General features: G+C 33.2%; 1 protein-coding gene across 1 annotated transcript in view; it reads left to right on the forward strand.

The window, feature by feature from the left end:
* Positions 1–14,062, forward strand: part of SYCP2 (synaptonemal complex protein 2) — a 30,240-nt gene that overhangs the window by 6,557 nt on the left and 9,621 nt on the right. Inside the window, exons 9-30 of the mRNA XM_041122645.1 lie at positions 94–128; positions 768–910; positions 989–1,041; positions 2,046–2,091; positions 2,316–2,411; positions 2,898–2,958; positions 3,505–3,653; positions 4,535–4,609; positions 5,072–5,227; positions 6,328–6,427; positions 7,650–7,768; positions 8,555–8,650; positions 8,782–8,854; positions 8,955–9,012; positions 9,750–9,874; positions 10,206–10,303; positions 10,816–10,934; positions 11,722–11,752; positions 12,369–12,433; positions 12,545–12,602; positions 13,311–13,366; positions 13,896–13,944. Of these exons, the coding sequence (XP_040978579.1) occupies positions 94–128; positions 768–910; positions 989–1,041; positions 2,046–2,091; positions 2,316–2,411; positions 2,898–2,958; positions 3,505–3,653; positions 4,535–4,609; positions 5,072–5,227; positions 6,328–6,427; positions 7,650–7,768; positions 8,555–8,650; positions 8,782–8,854; positions 8,955–9,012; positions 9,750–9,874; positions 10,206–10,303; positions 10,816–10,934; positions 11,722–11,752; positions 12,369–12,433; positions 12,545–12,602; positions 13,311–13,366; positions 13,896–13,944 (1,861 nt within the window). The remainder of the gene's footprint in view (positions 1–93; positions 129–767; positions 911–988; positions 1,042–2,045; positions 2,092–2,315; positions 2,412–2,897; positions 2,959–3,504; positions 3,654–4,534; positions 4,610–5,071; positions 5,228–6,327; positions 6,428–7,649; positions 7,769–8,554; positions 8,651–8,781; positions 8,855–8,954; positions 9,013–9,749; positions 9,875–10,205; positions 10,304–10,815; positions 10,935–11,721; positions 11,753–12,368; positions 12,434–12,544; positions 12,603–13,310; positions 13,367–13,895; positions 13,945–14,062) is intronic.

Below are 14,062 nucleotides of genomic sequence, written 5' to 3' on the forward strand. Positions count from 1 at the left end.
GTCTCATACATTGAAAGCTTGTAATTAAAGAAACTTTTCTTCTATGCTTTGTGTTGCTGTCATATTTTGATGAAACATTACTTTGTTTGGCAGGAGTGACATGGGGAGGAGAATTTTGGATGCTGGAGGTGAGCATGGGACTTAATAAACAATTTAGTATTGAGCTTCTTAAAAATTACATGCAGACCAGTTAAAAATCCAGAGAAGACATTTAGAAGCTGTACAAAGTTGCGATTACAGTCCGCTGAAAAATACAAATGCTGCATGAAAACAATCTGCAAATTGGAATGTTTCTGATGTATGCAGTGCATGGCTAACTCCTTAAAGTTTTCAGTCCTTTTCTTCTCTAGAATATAAGTTTTAAAATAGCAAAAGCTCATAATGAAGTGTCTTTGAGGATAGTGAATTGCTAGCCATGTATAGTAGTACTATAAGTTCTCTCAGGGATCACTTTGGCATCCAACAATTTCCCAGCTCAGACAGGTGAAAGTTGAAAACTTCTTATCTCTTGCTTATATGCCTAGTGTTGCTCTGACATTCCTTGAAAGTTTGGTTGAAATTTCATTTTGAAACACAAGTTATTTAGTCATCCTTACTCCCTTAGTTCTTTATCTATATGTCCTTCATGGGTTACGTATTTGGATATAATGTGATACGTAATATGAAGTGTTCAGCACTGCTTATACCAGTTTCCTACATAATAATGTTTTTTTCACATCAGTAGTATCTTTAAAACTACTACTCCTGTAAAATATATTGTTCTGTAGATTATGACCTGCAAGTAGCCATTACGGAAGCTTTATGCAGAATGATATCAGAGAAACAAAGAGGAGAACTGGCACGCCAGTGGTTTTCCATGGAGTTTGTGTCCAATGCATTTAAAGGAATTAAAGATTCTGAGTTTGAAACAGTAAGTCATATGAAAAATATTTCCATGGATGTAAACTTTCATTTTACAATTCTTTAAGAAATTTCTGTGTTTTAATAGGATTGCAGAAAATTTCTTAACCAAGTGAATGGCATGCTTGGAGACAAAAGAAGGTAAAACTGAATTTTTTAAAGCTAATATATTGTCTCTTTTGGATTTTATGGCCATTCATTGGGAGTAACCTTTGTATCAAAAAAAACCCCTGGTTTTAGGAAACAAAGATAATACAAACAAGTAAGACTAATTTTGCTGTGGTATAAAGTCAGGGAACTGTGCAGAGTTAAGATATTTTTGAAATACTCAATTTCTTTACTATTTAATAATACCATCTTTTGACACATTGTCACTGATACTACCTTCTCTATCAAGATGTTAATTTTATGTAATTCCCATATTTGGAAAAAAGGCAAACATAACGTATGTTTCAGATTATTAGATAACAGCTGGAAGAAACTGTTTGCTAAATAAAGAACGTTCATTTGAAAAGATTCTTAAATAATGTAAAGCGTATGCTACCCTTCCTTTAATAAATGTTTATAAGGAGCTAGTTTTCATATTCTACTTAGTTCTGTTGCAAAATCCTGAGATGCTTGTTAATTCAATGAACATGTAATCTAACAATAGCTAGTAATCTGTTGGTATATATTCCTTTATTGATTTAGGATATTTACATTGAGATAATGATCAATGAGTATATCTGCTAGAGAAATAGGACATGAAAAGGAAGAGAAAATAGGAGTTTTATCTATATGATTACATACTCTGCATGTTACTTTTATATGTCATGACAGCAAAGAGATTGTCTGGTATGTCTTTATATCAGGTGTATATTCAGTTTGAATACCATTCTTAAAATACCATCAGATAAGCTAGAAGTGTGAACGTAGTGACAAGAGGTCCGAGATCACTGCTTTAATTGTGAGGATATATAAAATTTCATGTTATCTCCTTTGGGAAAGAAGTGCAGGCAAGTGACTGCTCTTTTGATTGCTGTGATCTCTTAGTCTCTAAAGCACACAAGTTTTGTGCTGAAAACACAATCCAGTTGCTGTGTTCAGATATGCAAAATTTATTTACAGCATTTTAGGATACTTGACAAAATACCCTTTTCTTACAGGGTTTTTACATATCCGTGTTTATCAGCAGCTCTTGATAAATATGAGGTAAGTTACTGACTTAATCATATATCCACAGATATTCATTTGTGCAGCTGAATAATTTCTTTGCATTCTAAGAAAAAGTAAGGATCAAGTGAATTTTTTTTTTTTTCAGGAGTATACAGATGTGCATGTATTTAAAGTTTGTCACACTGTAACACAAAGCCTGTTAGCTGGTATAAATCATTGCTGTCAGCTCTTACTCTTTTATCTTAATTTTTTTCTTTTAGCTACAGATACCATTGGATGAAAATCTTGAAGCATTTTGGGTAGATTTCAATGTTGGTAGCAGAAGTATATCTTTCTATGTGGCAGCAGATGATGCAGTAAGCTGATTTTTGTCTGTCATACTAGATTGTTCTGAGGCAGTAGATACACTTGAAAAAAATGTGTGTCAAATTTGTTTCCCCACATCAACATGTGGAAGTTATGTGTGCAACTGTTGTGTGAAGGGGAAAAAAAATATCTAGATTTGGTGTACATATTTAGATCAAATAATTTCAAAGTAATGACTTTCTAATACTGTTTGTGAACAGTTTAACATATGTACACGTGAATAAGAAGCCATGTACAAAATTGCAGTTATAATTTTTGTAGATAAGACTCGACTGTTTAGATTAATGTCTCTACCAAAGCTCTTCTGAAACATTGTTCACTGTTACCAATGAAGCATATGTTCATTGTCATTCCTTGTAACAGAGGATTTAAAAAGTGGAAGATTTGTCCTCACTGAATAACTTTCTGATCACTGCACTTCATTTAATTGTAATATAATGTTTTCTAGCTTTAAAAATATGTATTTTTCATATAAGGATCATCAGTGGGAAACAGTCATTATACCAGAAGAAGAGGTAGACCTGTACAGCCTTGAAGGTACTGGCACTCAAAATGTGACCTTTTGTTACACAGTAACTTGGATTTTCAAATGGATTAATCCTAAAGTACTGACTCAATTCTCAGCAAAGCAAAATTCCCACTTAAAATATTATAGGTACTGTTTTTATCAGGGATAAAATTGCATTGCAGTCACATTTGCATTTAAGGCATGCAGGTGTGATTTTATTAAAATAATGTCTTATAGTTATTTCAATGCAAAATAAGGCATAATACAATGATGTTTAATAATGTTTCTTTTAAACTAGTTAGAGTAGTCTTCTAAATATCTATAATTTCTCTGCAGCTATAGTAAATAACCTTTAAAGAAAATTCTACAGCATAATATACAGAATAAGTACTTCTAAAAGATTGAATCTTGAATTGTTTCACTAATAAAATTTATTGTGGGTTAGAGTGAATTTAAAAAAAAAATACTTCTTAATAGCTGAACTAAAGAATACAGGTAAGTTTCATGTATTTACAAACATTATACGAGATGTTAAATTGTAGTGAAGCTACTTTTCAAATTTTGTTTTTGTCCAGAAAAAGATTCAAAGAAATTACTAACAATAGATCTAAAAAGCCCAATGAATGTGGGTAATCAAGAAGGAGAGAAATTTTTTTTATATTTTGATTCTATCTTGGAAATCAAAGATGTAACCAGAAAGATTTATGGATTTAGTAAATGTAAGGTAAGATTTAAACACCTTTCCAAATAGTTTTTAATTGATTCAAAATAAATGTCTCATTGCCATATAACTGTTGTCATAGCTGTGATTATCGGTATCTATTTATACCAAGAGTTTCTAATTAACATCGCCACTACAGAACAGCATTTCTCCCATAGTATGTTAAGCTTCGGTAAAGATGCCTAACAAGGATGAGAGGAAACAGCCTCAAGTTGTGCCAGGGGAGGTTTAGATTGGATATTAGGAAAAAGTTCCTCACCAGAAGGTTTATCAAGCATTGGAACGGGCTGCCCGGGGAAGTGGTTGAGTCACCATCCCTGGGGGTATTTAAAAGACGTGTAGACATGGTGCTTAGGGACATGGTTTAGTGGTGGACTTGGCAGTGTTAGGTTTACGGTTGGACTCGGTGATCTTAAAGGTCTCTTCCAACCTAAATGATTCTGTGATTCTAAGATTTAAAATTAATTGCAGCAAAAATTAACTAGCTAGAAAGGGATCGCCATAGCTTACTGTCAAGTTTTGCATATGTAATTTTTCCAGAAACACAAGAACTGGATGCTTACAAACATGGAATTCTTTTAGAAATTATTCATTAGCTAGCCCATTTTGCAGTACACTTACCACTCTTACAAATTTACTCATTTAGTAAAAAAATTTTAGCAAGCCATAGCTTATTCCTTACTGCTTGTAACAAACTCGTTTGCCCTGAACACTGTCTGAGAAACTTGTGAGAAATGGAACTGGAATGAGCTTGTAGAATCTATTTTCCCCTATAACCTGATTTCAGACACTTGTGATCTCTGACTTAAGTATTTTCTTTATGTTTCTTGTTTAAAAAAGTGAGCAAAGTGTATATTTTACATGGATGGTTACTCACTTTGTAGGGCTTTAGTAAGAAGCAGTCTGCATCAGTTGCCAAAACGACTGTACATGTCGTCTTTGATGAAAGTGGATCACAGGTATTTTACTTCAGTATGCTGTGCTGGTTGTTTTCTTGTTTTTTTATATTTAGTCTGATTATTAGCTATTTTATGATCATTCACCATAAAAACAAGGACTTTTAAAATGCCAATAAGTAAAGATAACTGTAAAACTAGTTAAGTGATTTCTGGTATGTATTGTATATTTGGGGAGATAATAATATTAATTTCCAAATCATAGAATACTTCAGACATATATACACAGGGGAAGTTCTTTTATGTGAATTGTGATTTGGTAACCCATCCTTGTTAGCGAAAATAATAGTTAGGTTGGATGCTTTTCAAACTATAAAGTATATAAGCTCTGAACTTTATCAAAATCTACATTAAGGAATGTGTTACTTAGGGTAAAGAAGTTGCTCTGTGTGTGTTTTATAAATATAAAACATCATAAAATACAAAAATTGTATAAAAATTTAAAAAATCCAAAATGTTATATAGGTTCTGGTACCAGAAAGTCAGTTGTCACCATGCTTGGAAGAAAAATCCGAAGAAGAGGAGAAACTCAGTACGTGCAAAACCCAGCAACTTCCTGTAACTTTGAGGACTCTGAATAAAAATAACCATCAAGAAAAATGTAGAAGTGGTTCCTCCAAGGTAAGTAGGATTATCAAAACAGAAAAGAGTACATAAATAATATAAGTCAATTTAAATATTTATCATATTTTGTAATGTAAAACCCCTGTTATTTTACAGTTGGAATATAATTAATATAGGGTTTGATTGTTTTTCTTATGACTTGACACTAAGCTATATAAATCCCTTTGCAAAAAAAATTCTCGTTATTATGTATTTTGAAACTATAACAATGTGACAAAAATAAAAAACAATTGTTAACATTCTTTAGACCATTATACTCTGAGAATTCTCTGTAAAGAGATATGTTTTCAAGACATGCCATGCTGAGATCTCTTACAATATGTGAAAATCTCGTATAGCCTCTGGAGACTTACTAATGATCAGTAATAGCTGTAATTAGAGACAAGTCCTATAGGCTTGGCATTCACAAAGGCTGATGATTACAAAAAAGCACATGGTTGTCAAGATGAATCCTGTATTGTGGTTAATCAAATCAATTTCATGGGACTGCTCCTATGCATAGCTGATTCTCTGGTTTAAACTGAGATTAAGCCTGGTGTTTCTTTTGCCCCACAATCACTCTAAAGTTATAAACGTATTACGGTTATACTAGGACTAACTACAGATGTGCTAGGGATGGTGGAAAAGATGAAGCAGTGTTAGTATGTCTTTATTGCGCAATAGACACGCAGTGCACGTCTTGCTACCGGTGGTCTAGTAAACCTGTTCCTGAGGTTCTGCTGGTTTATAGCTCATGTGATAGCTTTGCAGGAACTCCTGCGAATCATCTTGGTTACTTCGATTGTTAACAAAGGACAGGATTTGTCCATACTTTATTGAATTAATTTAGAAAACAACTATCGCTGATCTCGGTTTAAAAACATTAGTTTTTAAGTATTATATAAATCAAGTATTTTGATGAACTTTTTCTAAAAAGGGAACTGCATAAAAATGACATTACTTTGATGTATGCAGCAACAGCAACTGATATTCCAATAATAGAAAGTGTCAAAAGACTCTTGGAAATAGATTTTTGGATTTTTGTTTGTTTGTTTTTAAATCTTGTGTTGCCATCCTTAAATCTGTGTATTACGGTCAAGTTTTTTCCATTCCTCAAGATACCTACATCTAATAAAAGGAAAGTATCTGAAGCATCCGTGCTTATTCCTGGAACTACAAGATTTTCCACAAGGAGTCCACTGGTATTTGTTAGCACATGTAAGTTTACAAGTACTTTCAGGGTAAAAATATGCTATAAATTGTCTTTGAAATACAAGCATGAACTGTGATCCTTTGCAGAACTGGAAATGAAAAGCAGACCTTATGGAATCTCCCTAGCAAGTGCTTTAAACTTGAAATTTTTAAGCTAGGCCACTTGCTACTGGTCCATAGACATGATGCAGGATAGTAGCTGCACATGCATTCCAAGCAGCTGAAAGCCACCTATCGTTTTTACTGCTGCTGTCAGTCAGCTGTTTGTGCTGGAGCAAGCTGACAAGTCAGCTATCGATTAGAAGACCTAAAACATGGGTGTTTTTTAGTCTCTCTCCTCATATGCTCTTGGTTTAAAGAATTCTCAGCAGTTAGTGCTTTTATAGCAGTTGTGGTGGAAAATAGCATTCTCCAATGTGTACATCTCACTTGCATTTTACTCTTCTCTAGAAACTGCATGTGTTTCTTCAAGGGGCAGTTGATTATATGGCTAGTGAGCAAGGTGGGATCCGCTGCGAGGTTGTCACAGGTCCAGTGCTACTGATGCTTATGTCAGAAGTGCTTCTTACAGAGAAAAGGATAAGGAAGAGACTTTATCAGGAATAGGAGTCATCACTTTCCTACTAATAGTCTTACTGTAACAGATATTTAATATGTTCTACAAGGGAGAGATTTGTAAGACAAAGACCAGTAGAGGCTGGAGGTGCAACTAGTGGCAGAACAGCATGACTAACAAACTTAATTTTCTTGCTTTAACTGTCTCAAGTGCATCAGTATCCTTAGTTATATATATCCATGTATCACATACAAATTAAGAGTAACAGAGGCTAGAAAAGATGGCATTTTCAGATTAGGATGGAACAAGACAGAGAACTTCTGTAACTTTTTTATTTGGAACTCAAACACACAGTCTATTCCAGCAAAAATATATTACAGTAAAATCTTTAAATAGGTGACCAATTTTCTACCAGAACCAAGCTGTAAAAAACATTGCTTGCCTCCAGACATCCAGTGTCTATGGGCTCATTAACCTCCATGTAACATAACTGAAATCAATGGAATTATACAAGGTGCATGATGAGTTTATATTAATACTAGCCAACTTTTTTTAAAGTTTATGGAATAGATGTGATCATGGGCAAAACTCTTCATATTGATGTCACAGACAGCATAGTAATTATAACAGAAGAAATGGTAGAATTCTAACATGTCTCTGGTTTGTTTTCAGCCACTCCTTGTAAAGGACGATTTAAATTACCTTTGGAAATGATGAGCTCTGCTGGAAGGTCTAACAATAATGCAATAAATGAGACCAGAAAAAAGAATTTCTATCAAGAACCTACTGGAGTATGCATGTCATCTGTAGCTAAGTCTTTTACTTAGAATAACATTAATTTCTATTCTAATTTGTTCCTAATTCATATTTTAAAGAGCTAGAATTTTGCAGTCAGCACCTCACTTCTAGAAAATAGTGTGTTTTACTTTATTGCATAATGTTTTCTTGTCCTCTAGGTTTCAGGTTCATTATGTCTGAAGTCAGACTGAACTCTTACAAAATTAGCTAAAATTTGCATTCACTCATCAATTCTGACCCCAGAGTTAACTTGCTTTTACTAGAACCACAATTCTTCCTTTGTGTGTAATATGAGAACGGTGTATACACAGAGTCTCAAATTAATTATGCAGTGTTGAAATACTCTTAAAAACATATAATACATTCACCTGTAATTGTGAAATGTTAATGTCTTCAGGTTATAGCATTTATTGCATTGGTTTTACTGCATTTTTGATTAGGCATTCAGTAAAATCAAACAAAACTACATAGGTGTCACTGAACTGCAGTTTGAGTATATGTATTTTTGCTTCTGTTCCAGTTGAACAAAGACTTCAAAGTAACATTTTTATTTTATTTCTGGTTCTAGGTGTCTTTCTGGGTCAGATTCAGGTCAAATCCTGGACTATGGGATTCTGAAGCATTTTTTTTATATAGCCATGCTTTAGAAAAAGGCTTTAACATATAGAATGTGTAGTTAAGAATATTTCAAGTATTACCTTCTGGGATAATTTTACTTCTTTTGCCTTTTTTTTTTTTGTTTTTTTCTAATTGTCAGTGTTACTTACTGTGCTTTTTAGAGTAGGCAAAGATGTACACTAGACAATGAATTTTGTGAAACAGAACAGAAGATGAGGAAGTCAGGTATCAGAAATGAGGTAAAACTACCTGAAAAGGTAACTGGAATCAGCGCTTCCATGAAATGAAAAAATAATTTCATATTTTATTAGGGAAAGTACAAGGTTATGAGGTTATACTGTTTATAGTCTTACACTAGTATTTCCTTTTGGACGTTATCCCCCTATAGCGAATGTGTGCTGAAGAAGTTTTAGAAAGGATACAAGAGGCAGAAATTAAGGGCACACAAAAGCAAACTTTAGGCAAGTAATTTTACAAGTGTTGATAGTCCTTTTAAAATTATTTTAATTTTATCCATTTCTTTTGTAATAATAATTGGTACCAAATTAATCTCTCATTTAGATGAAGCATTAGATATTGTTCCTGATTCTCAGCCAGTAGGGAGAAGCCACAAACCTTTGTAAGTATTGGGAAAGGATACCAAGTCACTGTTGTTGTCACTCACTTTGAAGGGAGTATTTTCAAGTATTGCCAGAATTGAAATTCTGTTGCATAGTTTTGGAAAATGCCAAAATTTAATTGTCTTGTCTTCCCTGAGAGTTGCATTAAGAACTGTTGGCTGTGTAAGTCAGGTCACTTTTATTATGTCGTCTTATTCTTTTATTCTGAATTCATGGCACCAAACCAGCAGTCTTGTATGTATTTGCTAAGACTACTTCATGAACAATACTATTTTGTTGTCTTAATCAAAGACTTCAAATTGGTGAATCTGTTTATGAAAATAGTACTCATTAACAAGTTCAGAGTAGGAGTTTAAGTAAGCTTTAGTAGTAACAAGGAGAGTAATTCTTTCAGATGACATCAGAAGGTAAAATACAAATGACATATGGGTTTACATAAGTGAACTGTGCCATAAAAAGTAGATTTGACACACCACAGAGTTATCTAGGTTCAAGGTTTAATGGTGGCCATAGGATATTGTTGCTTTTTCGAAGTTGACTTAAAAATGTTGTTTCTGAAGCTTTGCCATTTTATAATGTGTTGGTTAATTGAACAATGGTAGCAGGCTGAGGTACCAATGTAAAATGCATTGATACCTACAAGATATTACTATTTTCCTATTTTGTAATGCATTTATTATAATTAAGACTCACTTTCTGCAATTTACTAGTAATGAGATGGTATTATTTTTGTTAGGCTGTCTGGTCTTTTGGAGAGTTCTTTTGATAAAACCAAAACATGGAAAAAAAGAGCATGTTCTGTTCCTGAGAAGAATATAACAACTGGTGACAAACAAAAGCTAAATCCAACATCCCATCCAGGTTATGTTCACACTTTGTTAACTGTTAGTGTTAAAAAAGTTTAAGATGAATTTTTAACCTGCAGTTGTGCTTTTTTTTCCTGTATTAGTTTCTGTTGTTAGTGAAAGAGCTGTGAAACAAAAAGCATTTACTGAATTTTTTGAAGTATATTTCCAGATAAACAAAGAAATTAAAAAAGAGAAGAAAATTAAATTGATACCATGAGGGAAGAGAACTGCAAAATACTTAGTGGACAGTCAGAGTGTTAATCATTTGGAACAGGAACTGTTAAGTACAGAAGGGAAAAATATTTAAACTACTACTGAAACATCATTTAAAACATGTATTTCAGCTAGAGCATCCAAAACATCTTTGCATTCTAATTTTACAAAAGAGGAACCTGATGTTCTCTTTAGAAAAGAGACTGCAAATCCAAAACTACCGAAGATGGTGAGAGTTTCTTACCTTCATTTCTTTGACTTGCAATTAAGAGAACTGTCAAATTTTCAGTGTCTCAAAATCTGTGTTTTACTTTCATTTAGTCACAAACTTATTTTTAATTGACTTTCCACTAAGACCAAGTGAATTAACTAATGTCAGCTTCACTGTTTACTCTGTGTGACCTGTTTAAGATTAGTTTACTCTCTATTTCTTTTTAAAAGTCATCTTTTTAAAAAAGTCCCTAAATAAGCACCAACTTGTGCTTCTCATGCACTTCTTCATTCACTTTTGAATGTTATAGTACACAAAACCACAACACTTAAAATATCTGCTAAACTGATGTTTTATTGCTCGCTGTTTGGGCAATGCAAGGGAAAATGGTTTTCAAAGGAATGTGATTTAGTACATCTAGAAGACATTTAATGAAGTTTAGGTGATTGTTGGGAACCTGTAGTTCTGTTTGCAGCTTTGCCCTTCTGTTGAACAGGTTCAAAGTTGAGTCTTAAACTCTATTTTTATAGAAAACAAAGCCTAAAGAAATGACAGATGCAACAAAATCCCTAATTAGTAAAATCAGTGACAGATACAAAGTAAAGACTGATGAAAAAGGCAAAGCAAGAGACTCCTTGGGTTTTAACAGGTATGATGTGAACAATTTACTTTTGTGCTTATTCTTTTTGTGCATGTGGCTTTGTCTGTGATCTACTCCTCTGTCTACAATTATTTCATATCCTGCTTTAATCTGAATCATTTGTTCACTTCTGATAAACCCTATTGTATTGAGGAGTAGGAGACTAGTAGTTGAATGGTTCTAGTAGTTGAAATAACTACAAAGGCTGTTAGAAACTCCATTCAGTGGTCTTTCACTCATTCACTCACAACATGTTTTGTGGAGAGAAATTAACTGGGACAGTTCATGGGCACTGCACCATCCTATCGTCATAGTTTGGGGGTCAAACTTGGATTCAGTTATCAATTTTCTGATCATCTAAAGTTCCTAGTTCTCTCTTCCTGAAAGAGTTGACTGTTAGACAGTTTAAATTTAACAAATTCTTAAATAAGAAAATTAGTCTTACCTTTCTGGAACTTATGCTTGGAGATATACTTTACATGTAATTACATGCTCTCCATGTTTGATTGTAACTGGGTGACAAAGGACTGGAATAGTTAGGCTACGTCACCTTCTAAACCTTTTGGATAGGGATTTGGAAGACATGCAGAACCTGCAGTATAGCTAGCTGTGTGATGTGGAATGAATTGTTCTGGAGCGCAAAAATGAAAGGGGCTGATCTCTTTTAATCCACTTGGGTTTGTATTTAAATGCCTGAATAAATTTGTTGTGTTTGAGAAGGCCTTTATTTATATAAGCAGTATTCTAATGCATATATTCTAATTAGCATTTAACAAAATGTATCCTTATGTTTTAGGCCGCATTTAAATAAATCCTGTCTCTCTAAGGTAACATATTATTGCTTTTATTGGAAATTTTTCAGAACAGATATATGTACATATATGGTGGTAGCGAGTAGATGTAAAGCGAAAGTTCACAAATATCGCTGAATGTTAAATATCTGTAGACATTAATGTTAATTATGCATTGACTATATATACTTAAAACACTTTTTATATATTTACTTATGTGGAATAATATTTTTACAGGCAACTATCAGCCAGTGAAACCCAAATTAATTTCTGTTTACATATTATATAATTGAATCTGTTCCTTTTGAATATGGCAATGCTAAATATTTAGAATAAAAATATTATAGTAAATGAGATTATAGAATCCTTAAATGGGATATAGCCAGGACACAGGAATTAGTCTTAATGTTTGGGGGGAAAAAAAATTCTGAGGTTTTGTTGATATCCTTAAAGGATAAATTCTAAAAGATTTAGTTTCTGCTAGCTCTTGTCCCCTTTTGCCATATTGTACTGTTGCTAATCAAGTGGAAATCTGAGCAGCTGCTAGGTTTTTTCATATGTTCATGATGAAGAACTTGCTTTTTGTGATGATAGTGTGTATAAATGCATAGTCCAAATTTGACATATGAGTTAACTTTTTATTTATGTGTAGGAAGAAGTTCAGGATAGAAACCTGAAAACCACTACTTTCCTTAATACATCTGCTGGTCATATTATGTAAGTAGTTAAAACATTTTCAAACAAAATTTCTAATTGCCCATACCTAACTCTGTGAAATGTTCATTAATTCAGTCACAAAATTGATCTCTCTCTCTCTCTGTTTGACAGGGATGATGTCTACAACTTTAACATCAGTGGGTTTGATGAGCCTACAATAAAGCTTGGAGTAAGAATATAACTGAAACTGATATGTTACGAATAGAATATAAAGGAGCTCAGTCAAGTTAAATTATGTCTCCTGAAAGTATAGTTAACATCTAAAAATTCAAATTACATCACTGAACTAAGTGGGGAAAAAAAGTTTGCCATGTAAATACCTCCATCACTTTCAAATGTATAATGATACACGCTATCCTAAGGTTCTGGCCACTTAAAGCTATTTCTTAAAGCTATATGTTTTCCTGAATTAAGAATAAACCAGTTTGTTAGGAGTATCATTATTGTTAAATTATCCTATTATCCTGAAAGTGTTATTGCCATCCTTCCAGTCCCCATTGTAAAGACATCTTTGCCCAGCTGTTTGAGTAAAAAGAAAATCCAGCTAAGATAAGAGCAAAAGACAACAAAAGAGAGTTTTGCTTCTTATGGCTCAGAGGAGCCTGCTGAATTAGTGAAGGTAGTGAAGTAAGTGGATGGAAAGTAATGTATTAGTTTGAGATACTGAAAGCTTCAGTCAGTTCCAGTTGGTTTTAACTATCAGCTCTGTTCTTAAATAATTTCTAAGATGGAAATTAATCATTGTAAGTTAATTGCTGAGTATAAAAACTGAGCAGAAAAGCCCTTAGCTGTTACTGTCTGGTGGCCTGTTTAATTTTGTTCAAATTGTATAACAAATTAAAACCTTCATTTGTTTCTTATTTATTTACATTTTTAGATCCAAGAATTGCATGTTACTGAACTGAGTGTTCATACAGATCCAAACAAAAAAGGGTAGGGATGTTACATTGTGTCCTAGTCTGCTGATTATCGAGAATAGTACTGTCTGCATTCTCCAGCATTCCATTATGAAAATCCAGGGAATATATGCATGACAATAATATCTTGACTGTGTTGTTTTTTTCAAGCAATAAACATAGCTGCAGTGGTCTCCTAGGCTGTTTCATGATTTTCCTTTGGGAAGCTTACAAAAAAGGAAAGAATGTGTTTCATGAAGAAAACAGCTTTAGTTGTCTTCATTGAATGCTATGGGGATATAAACTCCTGAATAGAGGGGGATAGTTCTTTGTTAATGATCAGCCTGCAAAGGGACATATTGTTATTGTGTGTTCTTACTGATCGTTAGCAAATAAGCACATCCACTAGAGTTTAAGGTAAACGGGTATATCCAAAATGGATGTGGAAACAAAAGTAGGTACATTTGTTCGAATCCTTAATCCACATATCGCATGAACAGTAGGAAGATTTAGAACAGGTATTTTTAAATGTATCATTTAAAGGTGTTTTTTCTTTTCTAATTAAGAAACACAGATGACAGTAAAACTAGCACTGAAGTGAAAGGAAGAAAAAAAGTAAGGCTCAGATTTTTGTGGATCAGTGTATCTTGTCTTCCTACCTTTAAATACCAATTATGTAACTGAAAGGTATTAAAAGTAAATCAGTAACTTAAGAAATTTTTTTGGTTTTGTA

The sequence above is a fragment of the Aquila chrysaetos genome, chromosome 3 (assembly GCF_900496995.4).
Source record: "Aquila chrysaetos chrysaetos chromosome 3, bAquChr1.4, whole genome shotgun sequence".
In the NCBI taxonomy this organism is placed as follows: Eukaryota; Metazoa; Chordata; class Aves; order Accipitriformes; family Accipitridae; genus Aquila; species Aquila chrysaetos.